Source organism: Crocodylus siamensis, chromosome 5 (assembly GCF_052110815.1).
Source record: "Crocodylus siamensis isolate JL-2025a chromosome 5, ASM5211081v1, whole genome shotgun sequence".
Lineage (NCBI taxonomy): Eukaryota > Metazoa > Chordata > Crocodylia > Crocodylidae > Crocodylus > Crocodylus siamensis.
In genome coordinates, this window is record NC_143399.1 from 4577976 (window position 1) to 4600069 (window position 22094).

Consider the following 22094-nt stretch of genomic DNA (forward strand, 5'->3'; position numbering starts at 1 on the left):
TGCCCACTTCAGTCATGCCTATCTTCCCTCTGGCAGAGCCCTTCCCCAGAGTCACTGGCAGAGATCGGCACCTACAGACACGCTGGTCTGCGGGGGTGCTCTATCGAGGCAAAGCAAGCACCGCTCTTCTATCACTGGGTGCCTATGCACAAGACACTTGTTCTCTTTCTGTGCCTCAGTTTCCCCCTCTGTAACAGTCCCTTGAAGTCGGTCTATTGAGGAAAGTTAGGTGGTATTAGGTCCATTGAATCACCCACCAACACAATTGCAGATGCACCTGGAGCAGAATTAGGCAATGCACAGTAGCACAGCTGGATGGCAGGACATGACAAATGCACAGTCGCACAGCTGGATGGCAGGACAGCTGTCTCTAGCTGGAACCGAAGATGGCACACTGCGACTTCCCAACCCGGAGGCTGCCTCTGACCATTTTGTAAGCATACGACCTGGACTCTGACTGTGGCCCCCTCCAAACTGAGAGCAAAACACCTCTCCAGTCTCCTGAGCTCCAAGGAGAAACTCCCCTTCAGTGGGAATTGAACTGTGTGTGCAAGAAAAGCAACAGTTTCTAAGCACCTGGCTCAAAATGACCTAAAATCGTGTCACTGGCACGGGAAGGAAAGGCTGCTAGGCAAAAAGGGAAGACACAAAGGAAGGTCGATGAATGGGTCACAGCCTGGATGAAGTCACAGTGTTTTTCTCAACTAGCGCAGGGGGGGATGGGATGGTAAAATGTTTGCTCAAGGTTAGCAGCACAGCCTGCGATTCAACAACAGCAGCTCCTCTCCTGCGGTAGAAAGCTCCCTTAGATAATGGTCTCTTGGTTTTCTGCACATCTGTCCAGACAAATAAACAGAGGGCAGCTAATGGCATCCCTGAGTGAGGTCAGCACCCCTCCTTGATAAACTTCTGCTGATCGGTAGGAGGAAATCCTCAGCTGATCTGAGGATTTGCAGGAAATGGAAGAGCAACAACACAGTCCTTTGTAACATACCTAGGGGCCAAAATCAGGAGTGGAATCAGTGCTGGTGGATGTAAACCGGGGTTAACTGTGGATGCCTGTCATGAGCACAGCTCGCACCAGGTAGATAGTCCATGGAGATCAACGCTAGCACGGGCATCGAAGGGAGGTGGCAACTCCCATCACAGTCAGTGCAAGCTGTGCCACTTTCTCATGGTTGTGCCAGGCTCTGGGAGCTCAGCACGAGGCGTGTATGCCGTGTTATGACTGCAAACCCACGTCTGCCTTCTGCCATGTGGGCGTAATGCCTATTGGCATTGAGGCCATGCCGAGGGACAACTGCAGTGTGTGATAGCACCCCAAGAGATAGCTAGCCTGGTAATCATAACCACGAAGAGGTGGTAACAGAGGTTTGGGCCCACAATAGCAACTCGACCACACGTCAGATGGAAGCAAATGCTGGTTCCCAAAGCTTGGAAGTCCCTGGGTCCTTGCAACTGATATCTGTGCTCGCTAAACCAGGTCAGCATGGGTGTGCTCCACTCCCATGTCCACTTTGCTGCGTCAACAGAGGCTCAGACGGCGAGATGAAGGACCGTATTGTCTTGCAACCTATTCATCGCTTTCCCTGCCATCTGCTCTGAGGATCTCATTCCCCCAGAAAGTCACTGAGTCAAAAGCTCTGTCTAGACCATGAAGACCCCGCCAACCCCCTCCATCAGGCACCCCCAGCAATGGGCATAGGGCACATAGGATCAATTGCCCCAGTCCCCACACCGTGCCGGGCCATGTCAGTACCTCGCCCTGGCCTGCAACAGCTCACCAAAATACCTGAAGTGGCCCTCCAGCCAAAATAATTGCCCACCCCTAGTCTAGACCTTATAAGAAGGTAGGATAGCTACTTGACTATCAACAACACATCTGGTCGTGCCAGGTAAGATAAGCTCAACCAAGTTGCATCTAATTATCCCTCCCCTGGTCCATATTTCACAGTGGGCTGGGTGCATGAGAGGCCCTTTGGCCTCTGAAGTACAAGGAGTCAGCCATGGTGCTAGCGAGGGGCTGGATAAAAGCCTGATGACCACAGAGGACGGGAGGCTGCAGGTTTGATGGGCCAGCCACCAGGTCAGCCCAGCAATGCTTGTGGCCCAGATCTTCCACATGCCCACTTCCCTTTCTGGGCTGTGTCCCTAGCCCAGGTGGCCAAGGCACACAAAAGAAACAGCTATTTCTGAGCTCCGAAACAACAACAGACCGACCAAATAGTGGAGTCTGACCTCAGGTGGGACCTCTGGAGAGAGGAGGCAGTCTGGGGGGGGTTGCTGTTCACGAGGTGGGACTGCTAAGGGCACGGGCAGACCATGGTGGCTCAAGGCTTTAGGCCTGGAGCCCAACTGACTGGGGACATCCTCATAGTAAGGAGGACTTGGGCACGGCTAAAGCCCCCGCCTAACCTCTGTTTAGCCCCCATTATCAGCAAGGCTGTCGGCTGCAAAAAAACAAACACTACCTGAGCTCTCTTGCAATAGAGGGTGTTTGGATGGTCAGGAGTGACCCATCTGCGTAGCTCAGGTACCTCCATGTCCCCAGCACTAGAAGCACGTCACCGTCAGTACTCCTCGCAACATCCCCATGACTTGGACGAGGGGGTAAATAGCACCCTGTGCAAATTTGCTGACAACACTAAGATGTGGGGGATGTGAGCACGTGAGAAGGGAGGGACAGGCTGCAGCTAGATCTGGACAGGTGACAGGGGTGGGCGGATGAGAACAGGATGGGATTCAACACCGACAAGTGCAAGGTGCTGCACCTGGGGAGGAAGAACTGGTGCCATCCCTACAGGCTGGGGGACTCCCTTCTCGTCAGGGCAGAGGCAGAAAAGGATCTTGGAGTCATCACTGATGCCAAGATGAACATGGGCCGGCAGTGTGGGGACGTGGTCAGGAGGGCCAACCGCACCTTGTGCATCTGCAGATGCATCTCGAGCAGGTCCAGGGAGGTGATCCTCCCCCTCCATGCGGCACTGGTCAGGCCGCAGCGGGAGGACTGCATCCAGGTCTGGGCGCCGCACTTCAGGAGGGATGTGGACAGCATGGAGAGGGTCCAGAGGAGGCCACTCGCATGGTCGGGGGCAGCAGGGCAGGCCCGAGGAGAGGCGATGGGACCTGAACCTGTTCAGCCTCCGCAAGAGAAGGCTGAGGGGGATCTTGTGGCCTGTTACAAACAGTCAGGGGGGACCAGCAGGCACTGGGGAAGTCCCTGTTCCCCGAGCACCGCCATGAGTGACCAGGAATAACGGTCACAAGCTGGCAGAGGGGAGATTCAGACGAGACATCAGGAGGCGCGACTTCACGGTCGGGGCGGCTAGGATCTGGGACCAACTTCCAAGAGAAGTGGTGCTGGCCCCTACCCTGGGGGGCTTTAAGAGGAGGCTGGATGAACACCTTGCTGGGGTCATTTGACCCCAATACTCTTTCCTGCCATGGCAGGGGGTCGGACTCGATGATCTGCTCAGGTCCTCTCCGACCCGACCAACTATGAAACTATGAAAGAATGAGGTGTTCTGCACCCCCATTCCACAGATGGGAAACTGAGGCACAGGGCAATGATGTGAGACAAAGAACTGAACTCACACTCCCCAAACCCAAAGCTGATGGGTCAATGGTCCACCCAAGCCTGGGTGGTCCACTGGGCTAGCATAAGGCAAGGCAAGCCAGTGTCTGCAGCCAACGGCACAGAAGAGACAGTGATGTAGCATCTGACCCTTTGACTCCCCAGCTCGAATGTCCCCCTCCCCACTTCCATCAGGGTCAGCTCTAAACGACGTCTAAGCCTCGTGCCTGGACCCACAATGATACCCCATAACAGCTGTCAACTTGGCGCACCCACACCGCCCAGCTTAGAGCTCATCTCAACCTGTGGTTTATATCCTCACCAGCTCACCTGCTCCCCAAAACGGTCCTTCCTTCAGCGTTTGCTGGCCTGGTTTCTGTGTTTCCTCCCGTTTTTGGTGAGGCATTGGCTGCCACTCAGCGGAGCAGGGGACAATTGGTAGTGGCTTGATGTCAGCGTCAAGGGTCACTGCAGCCTCTGCACTACCAGTCCCTCCTCATCCCGACGAGCCCATTGCCCTCGCCGGGCCAAAACCCTCCACCTCGATGCCTTGAGTCCGCCTCCTTTATCCTCCCATAACTGCCTTGTCTTTTCCCCTAGAAGACATGCATTGACCTGGAAATATTTCCAAGGGCTTCGGCCCAACAGCTGCTTTTCCTGGAAGCACTCAAGTTTTCTTGCCAGCTTCCTCCCTGGGGCATCTCTTATCTTACGCCAGAGACACAGCCCTCTCCCCTCAGCACAAGAAATCCAGGGGGTGCTTGGCACAGCGTGTTTCCCCATCAGGATGGTCTTCATTCCAGGGCTGGGGAGGGCAGATTATGACCATGCCGGCATGATGCACAGTGATGTGATAAAAGCAGGAAAACGCAAAGCTGCAGATAGCAGAAATCCTCAGGCACGAAACACAGGCAGCAACTGCGGAGGCAGAGTCTATGCACAGCTGTTGCTGTTCCCTGCAGGGGCTGATGCCTTTGCTTTGTGTGCTTTGGGGAGCCAATGCAACTGCTAAGTTAGTCTAGCAATCTTCCGCGAGTCACTAGGAGGGGATAAATTTGGCACCTTTAACTCAAATCTGTTACCCCTGCTACCAAAGTAACTCCAATAGCAGGTCATAGCAGTTCGCTCTGAGCCAAATGAACGGGTGGCGGTGACACAGCTCCAGCATTTGGCCTTGTGGAGACCAGCCTGAAGACGAGAAACGTCCTGCTGAATTTCCATCCCAAATCATGGGGCACGTCAAATAATCCCCTCTTGCATATTGGAACCGCGCCATTACACATCTAATCCCCTGATCAGCACACTCTGTTGCAGCTTGGATCTGCAAAAGCAGGATTTGCCTGGGTGATATGACAGGCTGGCTGGAAAATTAGGCTCAAAGCATTTAAAATTCTCCCATTAGTCTTCATGGGCGGTTAATACAGAACTGCAGACGTTATGCACTAACTTTTTCATTGCATGGGGAAAGAAAATGTACTTCTGGAGGGTAGCTAGACTGGTCCAGCAGCCTTTCCAGTTGCCTAAAACAGCTTCCCTTGGGAAGAGAGATGGACTCAAGCCAGAACTCCAGATCTAAAAACCCTTTCACAGATTAAATCCAAATTGCAATCCGCACTTCACACGGCAAATGGGACATCCATACAAGACCCATGAGTCAGCCACCCACAGCAGCTGCTGTCACTGCAGTTGGGGCTTACTCTCGGTTCAAATCCCTGCTTATCATTCTCCGGCCTCGCTGCTTAGGTGGGAATCGTCACCGTTAACGCGCGGGCCTGCTGCAACAAAAAGAGAGAGAGGATTTCCCGGGCCATCCAATCTATGCATGACTCCTTTTCTAAACTGATTTGAGCTCTATATTAAAACTAGTTAAAAGATCTTTTCTTCCTGTTAATCCTATTGGAAACCTGCTCACAGCTTCACTCTCCTATTGTTTCAGACCCTCCTTCGACTGCCCCATGTGTTCATGTGCCAACATTATGAGCAGAGTGACTTCAGCTTAAAGGTTAAATATGCTCAGCTCATAAATAAAGACAGACAAGGTTCTTTGGGTAAATGTGATATCTTTTAGTAGACCGAATAAATACTTGGAAAAATTGTTCTTCCCAAGCTTTCAGGCACAAGCCCCCTCCTTCAGGCATAAGGACGAGTGCTGGTGGTGGTCTACTCTCTAGGGTCAATAGAAAATTAAGGCCAATATGCAAAAAGCAGGTCTGTGAAAATGGAAATGCATGGCAGGGAAGCTCAGAGGGGAGAGGAGTTAGTGGGAGTGAGACAGGTGCAGGTAGGTGGGGGGAAAATGGAAGAGGGGAATGTCCACCGTGATACAATGCCCAATGACCTGTGGGTGCACACCTCTCACAAAATAACCACTCTCTCTCCAATCTCTCGTTCTGACCCTCAGAGGGAATTTATAAAATACCTTTCTGTGAACTTCACTTCATAAATCTACCAGACACAAAAATCCATGGACTAAATATAGACATTGGATTTATGGCACATTATAACCTGACTGCCGTTCGATAACCCCATTTACCAGCTACATTTTATCCCGGTTGATATTCCCCTCCTCTGTTTCTCCCCCTACCTACCTGTCTCACACCCATTAACTCCTCTCCCCTCTGATCTCTCCTGTCATGCATTTGTATTGTCACAGACCTGCATTTTGCATATTGGCTTAAGCTTCTCTTCAGCCCTAGAGAGTAGACCAACACCAACAAGACTCTCCCCTATGCCTGAAGAAGGGTGCTTGTGCCTGAAAGCTTGCAAAGAACACTTTTTTCCAACTAGTCAATTGGTCTAATAAAGGATATCACATTTACCCAGATAACTTTGTCTGCCTGTGTCCTTAGACCAACGTGGCTGCAACCAACTCCCCCTAAATGTGCTGGTTGTAGCCATGGTGGTCTAAGGGCATGGGCCAGGGGCAGGCAACAATTTCAGGTGGAGGGCTGCTTACTGAATTTTGGCAAGCCATTACAGGCAGCCAAGGGCAGATAAATATTCATTTTCTAAATTTTTTAGGGGCCCTATGGGCTGCATACAATGGCCTGGAGGGCCGCATCCAGCCCGCGGGCCACATTTTGCCCACCCCAACATAGGCAGACCCCCGATTTGTATTTATATGAGCAACCGTATCCCTTCTTGATCTCCATTTTGCTCCTCTGGTCTCCTCTCATACAACATACTCCCCATCCCCGTGATCATCCCAGCAAGCCCTAATCCAATACCTGTCCCAGAGCGAGCTCATCCTTCCTGAACTTGGATGTCTGCAATGCCACGCAGCGCTCCAGCTGAGGACTCAGCCATGTCTTGCGCAATGACGTTCGTTCGTCCTCCCTCTCCCCTGCAAACCTGACTCATAATCTCTTTCATAAACCACGACTGTCAGTAATGGCCTTCATAATCTCTTTCATTGACTGAACCAGCCAGTGATGTCAGTCCCAGGACCACAGGGGTTTTCCAGGTTATGACATCCCCAGCAATGCAAATCAGTCTTTGTTTCTTAGTCTTAATGTGCCTTCTGACTTGGGACTGGGTGTGGAGCAGGGCTGGGAGGTGCCCAGGAGAAATCCCCCAGCCTGGGTGGATGTACTCCATGTCCTCAACCTGACAGAGTAGATGCTCTGGGATCACGCAGGCACCGCACCCAGCGGTGGAGGTGGGACACGGTACAGGCCACGGCCAGTTAACACAAACATCACAGCCATCCTTTGATGTCTGCCTCAGGTGTCTCAGTAACTCAGTATCAGCCACAAGTGCACGGCAGCTCATTTTGCAGGGGAGGCACCACGGTCGTGATTTTTGGCTCAGGTGGTTTTACATAGCAAGCAGGGGAGGACCCCTTCTTCCCAGCCTTCACATTGCAGTGTGAGCGGGCACCCCTGCGAGAGTCTACTATACCCTCCCAATGGGAGGATCTGGGCTACACAACTGATGGTGATGGGGAATTGCTCTCAGGCTTTCCCTCTAGCTTGCTCCTTCAGCCTTTAGGCTTGGGGCAAGGGAGAACAGGGGGCATCTGATCCCTAATACCTTGGGGCTTGCATGCAGGATGCCTGCCATGAATTTGGGAGTATCTGATGCCCCAGACTGAGGAGTCTAGAGGGAGGAGGCTTGCCGGTGGTAGCACCACACAGGCTTGAATGACTTATCAGTCTATAGAATTGGGAATTGATTTGGCCTGACACACAGAATTAAAAAGAAGAAGGAAAAAAGCAGGGATACTCCCTCAGCCGGCCCACTCTTCACTGACATAAAGCATCATGGCATGTGAAATAGGTTTCAGCGATTCATGATATCATGGCCTTATAGGATAGGGCCCTAGGTTGGTACCCGGGGGACCAGGATTCACTTCCTTCCTCTGCTACTGTTTCATGGCCTTGGGCAAGTCATTCACTACATTTCCCTAGGCATCGACTCTCCACGTATAAAACGGAGATGATAATCCCATTGCCTGGGTTGCCTAGGTAGATGGACAATAAACTCCATAGGCGAGGATCCTTCACTCTGTTTATGGAAAGTCCATTATAGCCAGGGCACCCATGTCAGTCCTTGGAGGTGTTTAAGCCCCGGGTAGACAAAGCCCTGGCTGGGATGATGCAGTTGGGGCTGGTCCTGCTCGGAGCAGGGGGCTGGGCTAGAGGTGACCTCCTGAGCTCCCTTCCACCATCATTGTCTGTGATTCTATGAATACAAATAGTACCCTGCCTGCTTTTTCTTTTAGGAGCCAGTTTACAATTTGCCTGGAAAACACACTTCCCAAAAAAAAAAATTAACAATACTTCATTTTTATGGAGCATTTCCCAAACATTCATCGACCTGAAAGAGAGATTCACAATGCAGACTCCTTCTGACAGGTGAAGAAGCTGATGCAGAAGGACTATGTTCGGTGCAGGACAGAGCTAGCCTTAAGGAAATCTTAGGTCTCAGGCCTTTCTTTTGACCACATTCATAGACACTGACCCAGGAAAACATTTTCTTAAGCACACGCTTAAGTGCAGTTCGCAAGATCATTGTTTGAATGGAGGCCTCAGTTATTAGCTTGCAATAACGTATCCCTTTCGAACAGGTCCTTTTTTCTCGTTGTGACTTCCGCTGTTTCTTCTGTCTTATTTACTTCTGTTGACAGCCAAAATCAGAGTCAAAAGACTGTTTGCACAAAAATAAAACGTGCAGATGCACAAGCCTCCCATCAGCTCCCACTCCTTTGCAGACTGCTTTGCCTTGGGTGGGGATGTGTGGGTAGAGGTTGGACATGTCCCATTAGCAAGAACATTAGATCTTGGCACCAGTAACAAATGCCTCCCTCCTGGCTCCAGATAGCACTGATTTGGAGCCCTTTGAAAAATCTAATTAGCCAAGACTGAAAGGCAAGTCCTTCTTGTAATTGAATCAAATGCTCTTAGTTAGTGGGTGGTTTGTGGGGAAAGATCTGTAAACAAAACCCAGAGGCCCAGATCTTCATCTGCTGCAAATTGGCACGGCAATTGAAATCAATGGAGCAACACATGCTTAAATCTGTTCCAGGAGGCATGTTCATAGACACGGTGTACCTACAGCTCCTTGGACCGCACTGGAACGCTGCTAATTTACTAGCGATTTGCTCACGTTGGAGAGAGAGAAAGGTACAGAAATATCTTTTTTTTTTTTTTTTTGCAAAAATAAAAAATAAAAAAATAAAATCATGACTAATCCGTGGACTATAAGTTGTAGCATATCTTTATTAGATGCAATAAATATGCACTGCAGAAATTAGCGGCAAGGAGTTTTGCAGGTGATAGCTTTTGCTGGATCAGCGGCGTGGTTAGGATGAATTTAAAGACAAGGTTTTGAATATAACCTTGGGGATTTATAAGATGGGGTCATCTGACCTTGGTCCTCTTTCCTGCCGGGGGCAGGGGGTTGGACACGATGATCCTTCGTGGTCTCTTCCTACTCTACAGTCTATGAATCTGTGAATGCAGTGCTGTCTTCTTCGGATCTCCGGCTCCAAATAAGGACCACAGCTATGCAGGGGAACCTCAGAAAACCTGATGAGACATCTTCTTTACTTAACCTACCCTGGAAAGGGATGCATTTAAATTTAGGACATCCTTATTTATTCTACTACAGTAAGAGATATGAACCTTGGAGACATGCTTTGTTACTATGCAGCAGACTCTGACCTGACAAGTGCACTGTATCTGAAAGCATCTCTCTCTCCCAACTGTGCTGTTGGTCCAATAAAATGTAACACCCACAGAAATCTTTGCTTCTCACATATTTCCTAGCCCATCATGACTGCAACACCACTTCAACACTCGCTGCTACATAAATGGATAGTTATAAAGCAGGTGCATCTATAATCATCTACGAACTAGCTTCACTATTGCCAACCATCTCAACCGTTCTCTGAGCCTCCCCATCTCTTGCCTTTCCCTTTTAAGCACCAAATCCTTAATTCATTTTAGTAGCAGAAGATCTCAGTGGCCATTTCAAAGAAAAACCAAAAAAAATCAGTGAGTTCTAAACTGTTCTGGTCGTGGAGAAATGCTGGGCAACGAGAAGCAAGTGTGATCCTAACTGACCGCATACCTGGAGGCAAATATAAAGAACCTCAAACACATCTTTCTATTAAACTCTCCTGGGGTTTTTTCTTAGGCAATCTCATGAATGGTGGCATGGAGGACCGAATTTGGGTATTTGAAAAGTGCAAGACTGCTGGTTTAGGTCTTGTAAACCTACCCAGAATGCCGCAGGGAGTGCACACAGCAAAACACTTCCAGTCCGAACTCAGCACAAGCCAAAGTGAGGACAAGTTACTTGTTTACCGAGAGATCCGTGGACCAAAACCACCTCCTAAGGAATGCAAATGTTTGCCCAACTTTAAACCCTAGTGACACCCCAGCTGTTCCAATGGGTTGCTTTCTTTGCTTAATGATTAAGGAGCGACCCAGGGATACATGTACCATCACACTCATCTGACCCTGGCACTCTTTCCTGCCCAGAGCAGGGGGTCGGACTCGATGATCTAACAGGTCCCTTCTGACCCTAACATCTGTGAATTTACCCAGGGGTGCCCTGGGCACCTGAGAACACAATACAGTGAGACATAGTTAGCCAAAGTCTGAAGTCAAGCGGAAGGCTATAGATTTGCACCTTATAGACTAACCAAAATAGCTGAGATAGATAGATAGATATACACACACACACACACACAGATAGATAGATAGATAAGGCTTATATATATAAGGCTATAGATTTGCACCTTATAGGCTAAGCAAAATAGATAATTAATTTTATATATATAAGCAAGCTTTCATGGATTGAAGATGATGAAAGCTTGTGCTATATGTAGAGGCAGACAAAACTCTTGGGCTAGAGGCGATATCTTTTATTATTGCCTCTAGCCCAAGACTTTTGTCTGCCTCTGCTTTTTAGACCAAAGTGGCTACAAGCTATATCCCTGTGCTATATGTATGTATGAGTGTGTGTGTGTGTGTGTGTGTGTACACATACATACTATGGTTAATCTGTAAGGTACAAATTTACCCTGGCTTCTGCAACTGAATACAATACCACCATGAGCAATGCACTCCACTATCTGTTGTATACAAGTGTGCCCACACTTATACCTGTGGGCTTATGGAGGCGCAGCTGCAGGCAGTGTTAAATGTGAAGAATGTGTTAGTTAAGTAAACTGAAAGTTTGGATTGTTTTTTCTACCATTGTCTGTTGTCTTTGCTAGATGTATTTCCTTATCCTTTTTCCTGATGAGTCAGTATTTATGATGTCTACTGGTTTTGCTGTGAGCAAATGTGTTATTTAATTAAGCCTGAAATTTGGGTTGTTTCTTCCACCATTGTCTCTGCCAGATGTATTTCCTCATCCTTTTTCCAGGTGTTGGGGGGGAAGGGGGAAGGGCGTATTTGTGGTGTCTAGCGGTTCATGATATTCAGAAACACCCTTGCTGCAGTTTAAGGTCAAATTTGGGCATAAATTCAGCAATGCTGAAATCATGTAAAGTGTTCCTATGATGTAGCGTGGCCCACAAGGCAAAAACCTCCTCAGAGCAGCTGTCCTCATGAAGTTCCCACGAATTTGGGCCTCACATTTGCTCCAGCAGCTGTTTTCATGAGATTTTGGCAACTTTCTAACCTCGGCTGGAATATAAGGGCCTTCTGGCTTTGAATCCAGCATGGAATAATCAAAAGGCGGGTTAGGATCTGAGGGCTTCAATCTGAACTGAGCGTTCGCAAGAGCTCGGACGCAAGGGGTCTGTCTTGGCTCACTTGGAACAAAATCCAAACGGACTAGAAACAGAGCGCCAAGTTGTGACCCACAAAGAGGCATCAAAATGTCAAGTATGAAGAGAAGAGCATGCTTCAAGCCATCATATAGGCGCTGCAGCTAGTAACTGCATACACCAAACTGAGCAAGCCGTGCACTCACTGACATCTGATCCTATCCAAATTAATTCACCCCCCCCACCTTGCTCAAAAGTGCACTGTGACCACTTTCCGAGTCACTTATACTTTCAAGCCAATGTCCATGTTTCTACTTTGGACGTATAAAGCCAAGACGCACTTTAGCAGCCCTAAATTCCCCAGAATCCTTTGCCTCAGATGGTGCAACAGAGCTGGGATATGACACGAGGGGCGGTACGTTACTAAGTGGGATGGGAGGGAATCGGGAAGGACTTGTAAGTCGGTGGTTATGAGTCAGGGGGCTAGTTTGTTGGTAAAGGATCCCAGCTTTGCCACATGCTTCTTCCTTAGTTTGACCACCCAAAGGGGCTAGCTATTGGCTGTGGCGGGGTGGCAATCCATGTATTTAAGATGGGTGCAAATCAGAGTGCCTCCAATGAATCCTTACAGATGCCATGAGCCATCACATACACATTAATTACCTCTTGTCTTCCGTTCCAGGAAGCAGAACAAAGTTACCAGAAATTTCATAACCCATCATTTTCTTGGAACAGCCCCACCAAGGTGGATTTTCCTTTATGACCTGCCAGTTTTTAATTAATAGCCTCAGAGCAATCATTCCAGGCCAAAAGAAACAATGCTGAGTAAAGCCAGTGCCGGCAAATGTGGATGAATGCCTCTGCATGTGCAAAACTGCCAATCCAGGCTGTTCCTGGGCATGTTGTTCCCTGATTTATGCACGTTACCTCCCATCTGAGCACACACACATTTTAACTTGGGGTGGGGGGGAAGGAGCTGGTCTATCATTCTGGGGCACATCTAGCTTTGACAACTGTCTGCGTGGGCATCAGTCAGACCTACAGAAATGCAAAACTCTCAGACTCTTGGTTCAGAGATGATACCTTTTATTAGACCAACTAAGAAATTGCAAATAAAATGATCTTTCTTTGCATTTCTTTTTGTCTCAGCCCAACACGGCTACCAAATACAGCCCTTGGTCATACCTGGAAACTGAGGCACAGCTCTTTTCATTCAAGACAAGGGCAAGTCACTTTTGACTTTTACAAGTTGCAGGATGAGATCAAAATTCAGGCTGAAAGAAAATCCCTTGCAGTTGAATTCTCAGAAGGGGCAAAGCTTTGAACAAAGACATTGGAAAACAATCAAGAATAGGACCTCACAACACGGCGGGAGGAGAGGGTTGGGGAGAGAGAGAAGAAATAGCTGGATTTTGATGCAATCAGATTCATTTTAATTTCTCGTGATAAAGTTTTATAATACTGGTAAGTGTCCTGCCATATCCCCCATAACATTAATGATATCATAGTATCATGAAACCCCTGCTAATAAGTCAGGTTTTGGATGAGAGGCGAGGGGTTTTTTTTTGCCATATCCTTTATTGGAACAACTGTACAGTCCACAAGAAGTTAGACAAGCTTTTGAGCACAAACTGCCCTTCTTCAGGTCTCCAAAAGTCAGCTTTTTGGAGGCTTTTTGTGGAGGAGACTCAACATAGCGGAATAAGATCTCATATGAATGAATCAATTAGATCTCCTTGCCCTCATCCCAGAGCAGCTAGGAAGCTCAGTGCTGTCTTTGCCAGGAAAAAAGGTGCATTTTTTTACATTGAATGAGCTTTTATTGTTGCAAAGTCCTGATGGAGATAAAGCACTAGTTTCCACCTCAATGTAACTGGTTGAAATAAAACCCAAAATGGGAAGTGTAAGTGCTATCCTTAACAGCCATCGTGCCAGTAAAAAAACCCAAACCTGTACTTTGTCTTACAGCAAGAACAGACACGAGTCCTTTCTATTTTGCAGTGCAAACCAAATGCAGGGCTGGCTAATTGCCTTGCCCTACTCCCCACCATTCATTCGACGGGTAAGGACATTCAACAAAGCATCTTGCAAAGCGCGGTGAAGACTCATCATTATTTTTTTTTTCAATAGGAAATTTCCTTGAACTGCTTTTTGGGGTTGTTTTCCTCCTTTGCCGCAAAGAGCAAGCAGCCTCTTAATGAAGCACCACTTCCACTCACCGTCATAAACTTATAAGAAGTAACCAACTCTAGGTAGAAACATGCAGTAACAAATCACACTTACTTCCTTGGCAATTCACAGGCTCCAGCGCAATTAATAGGCACAAGACAGCAACCTGCAGGGTATGCATGGCTGGAGAGAAGTTGTCTGCCTGGTCAGCGCTGTGAATTCTTGCGCTGCGAGCTCTGCCTCTTCTCAGGAGCCTCTGCAAGAGCTAACCCTGAAACCTGAACACCCAGAGTACACCTGAGCACGCCCTCCTCCCAAAGCAATGAGCTGGGTAAATGATCAAACCCATTAAGAAGTGAGTGGATGTTCACACATGGCTATTGAAATGAAGTCGACCTAATAAATCAGAATAAGGAGGTTGCATTTGCATCTCATTTACATACTTGCTTCCCCTTTGGTGCAAATGACTGATGCCTAAGATTGTTTAGGGAGTTTGCAGAAATGCCGTTTGGAGTCACTGACAATTGCTTGGAGGGAAGCCAGACAAGACAATAACCACTTTACTGGACTTTGGAAGAAGAGTATGGGGAAGTGATACCGCGATCGACAAAACCTCTTTTAGAAAGAGCACCAGGGTTTTGGCAGACAAGCTTCTGCGGGTGAATCTGATCTCTTTTATTAGACCAACTCAAATACCTGGTGAAATTCTTCTTTGCAAGCTTTTGGGTATAAATACCCTTTGCCAGCACCAGGGCTTAAGATATTCATAGGAAATCCGGTAATGCAGCAGCCCAGAAATATGAACATGATGGCAAATCCATAAGTTAAAGGGGACAGCGAAAGACCCCAAAATGCAGGTCTTGTAAAACTAGGGCTTGAATCTCTGACCAACAAAAATAATTCTGGGCATAACACAATCTACTTGGCAGCATTTAAGCCTCTTCCCTGTGATGAACAGAGTCAAAACCACTCAAGTGCAAGTCACAGACCCTAAACAACTAGCAGTGACTTTTTTTTTTCGCTAAATCAGTGTCTTTTTTGGCTAAATTGGTAATGCTTATACCATACAAGCATACATAGAATCTGAATTTCAGGTGCCGGTAGCATGTAAAACAGTGATAAACATGCAGTTTGAGGAAGCTATAAAGCTGCAGAAGGATGTAGCCACTAAAGATCCAATTAAAGCTACTTTAAAAAAAAAAACCCCCAGCGAATAAATATTCTCTGACAACGGTTGCAATCCAGACATTTCAGCAGTGTCCTGCTGCTATCTTGTGATCTCTAGGAAGTAACGCTACCTAGCACACCTTGTGTGTTACTGGGACACAAACCGTATGTAACAACAAAGTGAGCGTGATCAGAAATAAAAGTGAAACAGCTGAGTCTGGTGCCCTGAAGAGAAATGAGGGGGGAAAAATAGGGAAAAGCTAAATGCAGTAGATAAGCAGAATAAATAGTGGGAAGAGCCGTTTTCAGTTCAGTTAGCAGAGGTGATCGTAAGAACATAAGAAATGTTTTAGGAATGTATGATTAGTCACCAGAGCGCGTACTGACTCTCTGCGCTCATCTCATCCAACACCCTTGACGCCTTGATGCCCACCTTGCTGGGGTCATCTCATCCCAGCTGTCTTTCCTGCCCACGTGCAGGGGGGCTGGACCCGATGATGTGTAAGGTCCCTTTCAGCCCCTAACATCTGTGAAACCCTGAAGGCACATCCCTGACTACCCCCCGCTTGTCTAACATGGACATCAACACTTCCAATGATGATGATGCCTCAGCCTCTCTAGGTGAAATCTTTCCCAGTGCTGACCTAGCCTCCAAGTTAGGAAATTATTCCTAATATCCAACTTCAATTTTCAATTTCAATTTCCAACTTTCAAGTATTGAAATTCAAGCCCATTACTTTGCGTTCTGTCCCCTGTGGACCCAGGATCACCATCCTCTATAAGAAACTTTTCTCATAATAGAAGATGGTTATGAAATCCCAATTTTCTCTTCCCCAGACCAAATAATCCCAGTTCTGCCAACAGTTCCTGGTATGTCATGCTTTGTAGGCCTATAACCATGTCTGCTGCTCTCCTCTGGATCCTTTCCAAACTTGTCCAGTGAAAGTTAGCTTTGACTTGGCCATGTGCAAGGCAGCACATAAACCTGCTTAGCAACAGCACCCAAACCTGCTGGGCTGAGTTGGTTGCGTTCCAGTTTTGTTTAGCAGGTCACCCATAAACTCACTGCCATGAATGTCTAGAACAGAAGACTCTTGCCATAAGATCAAAGGCTGTGATGGAGCCTATGGAAAGACATTTGTCATCTTACCATCTACCCTTTGAAGCCTGAGAGGCTTATACGCCACTTTAGCCAGAAGATATGAACATACAGGTGAGCATTTCATCTCATTGCCCATGAAGAGATTCTGATGTCATCCGCACACATTGAAAAATAAGCAGTGCCAGGTGGGATCAGCCCAAAGGTCATCCGGTCCCAAATCCTGTTTCCTGGTGTTTTACAAGCAGATGAAAATAGCCTTGGAGATGCAGAACTCTCCTCCCCTTCATCATCCTGTCCTAACCTCTAGTATTTAAAGACAAGCTTAAGCCTGTCTGATATCACTTCCAAACTGTTGTTTGCACAAACTCACCCCATATTCAGGGAAAGGACTAAGAGACAATGGGTTTTAAGGGAGATGATGATTTGCGGACGGGTGCGCGGGAGCGCCATTGCACAAGTATGAGTGTTGCAATGGGTGTGCAGGTTCCTATGGTGGGTTAAGGAGGCAATGATCAGTGACTAAGAGGGGGGGGTGTGTGTGTGTGTGTGTGTGTGTGTGTAACCTTGATAGACACACACACACACACACACACACAAACATATATTACCGTGTGTGTGTATGTGTGTGTATATGTATGTGTGTGTGTGTGTGTATATATATATATGTATATGTATGTATGTGTGCGTGTATATATGTGTGTGTGTGTATATATAGATAGATAGATATATTACCAAAAAGCCCCTCTAAGAATCAGAATGATCTAAACTCCCTTTTAACTGAACAGCAACACTTTGTTTCAGCTAAACTGTAATTGCCGGCCCTGTGTACCATACTCCTGAAGCTTTATCTAATGCAGCATTGTATCTCTACTCTGAAGCCCGATACGGTTTTGTATCTTGTGCTTATTGCAGTGGTTTTCAACCTTTCTTCATTTGTGGACCCCTAAAAAATTTGGAATGGAGGTGTGGACTTCTTTGGGAATTTTGAATGGAGATGCGGAGCCTTCGAATTGTAAGCGTGGGTGTTCACATACTTTTGATTGCTTATAGTCATCTTTTGTGGACCCCTTAGACATAGTCTGCAGACCACTGGTTGAAAACCACTGGCATATTGGTATAGTATACTGTTCTCTTTACACTGTTTGGCGCAGTGATGCCCAACTCATCTGACCCAGAAGGTAGGAGGCATGGCACAGGGTCAGTCCACATACCCAATCTGGTATCATAGTATCATAGTAGCTAGAGTCAGAAGGGACCTAGGTAGATCATCTAGTCCGACCCCCTGCCTTGGCAGGAAAGAGCACCGGGGTCAGATGACCTCGGCAAGGTGCTCATCTAACTTCCTTTTAAAAATCCCCAGGCTAGGAGCCTGCACCACTTCCCCTGGAAGCCGGTTCCAGGCCCTAGCTGCCCTGACTGTGAAGTAGCGCCTCCTAATATCTACAGTTAGTCTGACCTCAATCCCGGGTAAGCTCTTTGAAAAAATTATCCTGGCACACATCCAGGAGGGCCTTGCGGGGGAATGCATGCTCAGGGGCAACCAACATGGGTTCATCAGTGGCAGGTCTTGTCAGACCAACCTGGTGGCCTTTTACGATCAGGTCACCAAATCATTAGACGCAGGGGTTGCTGTGGATGTAGTCTTTCTGGACTTCCGGAAGGCTTTCGACACTGTCTCTCACCCTGTCCTCATCAAAAAGCTGGGAGACTGTGGTGTCGATGCCCACACGGTCAAATGGGTCGCCAACTGGTTGGAGGGCCGCACCCAGAGGGTGGTAGTGGATGGGTTCTTCTCGACCTGGAAGGACGTGGGAAGTGGGGTCCCCCAGGGCTCGGTCCTCGGGCCCGCACTGTTCAACATCTTCATCAGTGACTTGGACGAGGGGGTAGAAAGCACCCTGTTCAAGTTTGCTGATGACACTAAGTTGTGGGGGGATGTGGGTGCACTAGAAGGGTGCAATAGGCTACAAGCTGACCTTGACAGGTTGCAACGGTGGGCGGATGAGAATAGGATGGGGTTTAAGACTGATAAGTGCAAGGTGTTGCACACGGGGAGGAAGAACCGGCACCACACTTACAGGTTGGGGAACTCCCCTCTTGCCAGCACGGAGACGGAAAAGGATCTTGGAGTCGTCATTGACTCCACGATGAACATGGGCCGGCAGTGTGGGGAGGCAGTCAAGAAGGCCAACCGTACCCTGTCATGCATCCACAGATGCATCTCGAGCAGGTCCAGGGAGGTGATCCTCCCCCTCTATGCGGCACTGGTCAGGCCGCAGCTGGAGTACTGCGTCCAGTTCTGGGCACCGCACTTCAAGAGGGACGTGGACGATATGGAAAGAGTCCAGAGGAGGCCACTCGTATGATCGGGGTCAGCAGGGCAGGCCTTATGAGGATAGGCTACGGGACCTGAACCTGTTTAGCCTCCACAAGAGAAGGCTAAGGGGGGACCTTGTGGCCTGCTACAAACTGGTCAGGGGGGATCAGCGGGTATTGGGGGAGTCCCTGTTCCCCCGTGCACTGCCAGGAGTGACCAGGAATAACGGTCACAAGCTGGCGGAGGGTAGGTTTAGATTAGATATTAGGAGGCGCTACTTCACAGTCAGGGTGGCTAGGGCCTGGAACCGGCTTCCAGGGGAAGTGGTGCAGGCTCCTAGCCTGGGGATTTTTAAAAGGAAGTTAGATGAGCACCTTGCCGGGGTCATCTGACCCCGGTGCTCTTTCCTGCCAAGGCAGGGGGTCGGACTAGATGATCTACCTAGGTCCCTTCCGACTCTAGCTACTATGAAACTATGAAACTATGATGAAGTCTGGGGCAAAACGCTGTTCCCAGTTCATGGCTCTCTGATGGCCTGTGTGAAATGGGTCTAGCAGCTCCAATGCTGAACTATCCTCTCTTCTGGGTTGTAACAGACCGCTTTGCCAAGGGATGGTTAGTGGTAGAGACAGGCTGACCTTTCCCACCCCTGGGAAGCATCACTCCAGGTGGAGGTAGAGGCAACATGGGGTTGCGTGCCCCGTGGCTGCACCTGTAAGGGTTGCTCTGTAGATACAAGGTTGGGTCCAAAGCCTGCTGAAATCAGAGGAAAGGCTCCTCCTGGCTTCACTGGTCCGTGAATCAGAGCCAAAGGGAGGATTTCGACTTCCCCAAGCATCAAGTGCACTTTCCTAATGGCTCTAGAAGACTTGAAATGCCTTCAGGAATTGAATTTCCTAGCAACAGCATGTCAACACGCTGAGCTCGCAGCCCAACACCCATGAAAGCCAGCGAGAAGAAGCCCACTGATTTCAGTAGTCCCGTTATCTCAGTCAGCCTCTACCTACCCACCGTGGCCTCCTTATCACAGCACCTCCCTATCTGTGCATTTATCCTCCCATCAGCCCTCCGGCAGAAGTGTGATTTCCCCTCAGAGGCAGATGGGGCGTCCAGAGAGGTTCAGGCCCAGATCCTCATAGATAATTAGGTGTTTAGCTCCTATCTAGTTGTCCAACTACCACTGCAATGGGCTCCATCCTGTGGATCCGTACCACCAAGCAAAGGTGAACAGTTCTTTCCGCCTGCACCACCCACTTGCGAGGGGTGCCGTTCCTCTATGGGATGGTTATATTTACATAGCTGAGGCCAGCATCCAGCTGCTCCCTTGAACCAAGACAAATGGACCTCAGCCCTCCTTAAATATCTCCAAGGGCTTTGAAGACCTGTGCTCCCAAGACTTGCCCATGGTCATGTAGCAGAAGCATGACATTGCAATGAGATCGCCCAAGTCCTGGTTTGCGCCGTAACTCCAGGACCTCCTTCACTCACCTGCTTTTAGCTGGATGATCAAAGGAAGGTTGGGTGTCCTCCCTGTGGAGAATACTATCTTGAAAATGAAGGCATTTCTTCCCTGAGGCCTCCTGCATATTTTGTAGCCTGACAGTTGCATCACACGCTGCAGGCAGGTGAACCTCTGGGTCCCGCTCCAGTCAACCACCGGCAGAGCGTCTCGAGGGGGGGAGCCAAAGCACCGTCTCGCTGAATCTTTCCGAAACAAAGGGTCTCTTTCTAACCGATATGCTGTAGTTCAGCCCAAGCTATGGGCACATTTGGTGAGAGTCTGTGGCCTGCAGTTACAATAGGTTTGGATGGGATGTGTAGCCTCCTGCTTTAGGACGTAAACCAATCTCTGCAGCGGGGAGAAGGAAATGGTCTCTTGGAAGAGATTCTTCCATGGTTGCTGGCTGCAGGATGTCCTGGTCCTTCCTCTACAGTGGCAAGCATTCACAGCTATCAGAGACGTGGTCCTAGTCTCTAACTTCACCCAGGCTGGCACGTCTCACATGCTTCTGCAGAAGAGCAGGCTAGAAGGCCCCCTAGATGATCCTCTTGGCCTGCCCACCTATGGATCCCTGAAGAAGGCCTTAAGGAGACTTTAAGACGAGGCTATAAGCGGCATGTCCTATCTTAGTAAGTCATGCGCTTGTTCATTCACGGCACCTGTGGACAAGAAGTGGGCTAGCGGGGCAGGAAGCCTATCGCAGCGGCACAGTCATAAACCTCAGTAGATTCAATCTTGCTTTGCAGTTTGATTTATGAATTCACAATTCTCCCCACAGCCACACGTGGTTTTTGATCAAACTGATAAAAGAAACTGCAGGTTTCCACTGGAGGCAAAGCAAAGCTGCAGAGAAACACCACCCCCCCCCGGGCACTGAGTTTTCCAACTTCTCTATGTGAAATCCTGGTAGGCCTGCTTTACCAATGGAGAAACTGAGGCACAGAAAAGGGAAACAACTATCAGAGGTCAATGCCTGACTGGAACCAGAACCCGGCTCTCTCGGGTCCGGGGTCAAGGACCGTGCACTGCCCTGTACTTTCTCCTTGTAGCCTGAGATTATTCATCACTCACATGTCAAGAGTCATGTGCAACATCTGGATTCCTGTAGACCTGCCAGAAGCTTTATCATCAAGTGTTTCTTGTATCAAGAGGAAAATTTTCCACTAAAATTTGAATCATTTTGGGGGGAGAGATATTGTTTTGCAGGATTTTTTATTTTATTTTGATGAATGAAATTATTTGGGTATTTTAATGTTTTGTGGTTTGGGGAAGTTGGGGTGTCCCTTTTTCTCCCATTTTTTCTCCCATTTTTTCCCACTGAAAAAGGCAGCGACCAAGGAAAAGCAATGGGGGGAAATGGGGAAACAGTTTTCCACTAAAAAGTTCAATCATTCGGATCATTTTGTGGGAGGGATTTTTTTTTATTTCGATGAATATAATTATTTGGACATGTTAATGTTTCGTGGCTTTGGGGGTTTATTTCCCCCCCTCCTCCCTCCCCCAATTCTTCTCCCAGTTTTTCTCATTTCCCATTGAAAAGGGCAACAACCAAAGAAAAGCAATAGGGGCAATGGGGAGAAATATGTCCAAATGCTGCCAATCATTTGTTTCTGAAATATTTTCATGTTTTTTCATAATTTTGGCCAAAAAATAATAATTAAAAAAACAAGAAACAAAGCTGGATTTGTTTATTTCTTCTGAAATTTGTTTTGAAATGTAAATATCTACCTCCAGTCTCCCCCTTGGAATACCTTGGGCAGATGTTTCAAACTCCAAACTGTCCCTCATCAGAAAGCAAGAGCGGTAGGTAGCCGCGCGAGTCTGACGCTGACTGGGAGACATGAGCTTTCATAGACGACAGCCTGCTTTGTCATACGCTTCTTCCTCGGAAAGCACGTCGGAGTTTGACCTGGAATTAAATTAGGGTTTGTGTTTTACGGCCCGGTAGACAATGTACAACCTGGGAGAGCTGCATTTGAGTCACAGCCCTTCCCTTGGCAGTCTGGGTTACTTGACATACCACCCCATCAGTAATGCCAA

At 48.2% G+C, this 22094-nt stretch overlaps 1 protein-coding gene across 1 annotated transcript in view; it reads right to left on the reverse strand.

Annotated features, from left to right (window-relative positions):
- Positions 1–14252, reverse strand: part of PDZK1IP1 (PDZK1 interacting protein 1) — a 28207-nt gene extending 13955 nt beyond the window's left edge. Inside the window, exon 1 of the mRNA XM_090049324.1 lies at positions 14082–14252. Coding sequence (XP_089905450.1) covers positions 14082–14148 — 67 coding nt within the window. The 5' untranslated portion in view covers positions 14149–14252. The remainder of the gene's footprint in view (positions 1–14081) is intronic.
- Positions 14253–22094: the final 7842 nt, after the last annotated feature.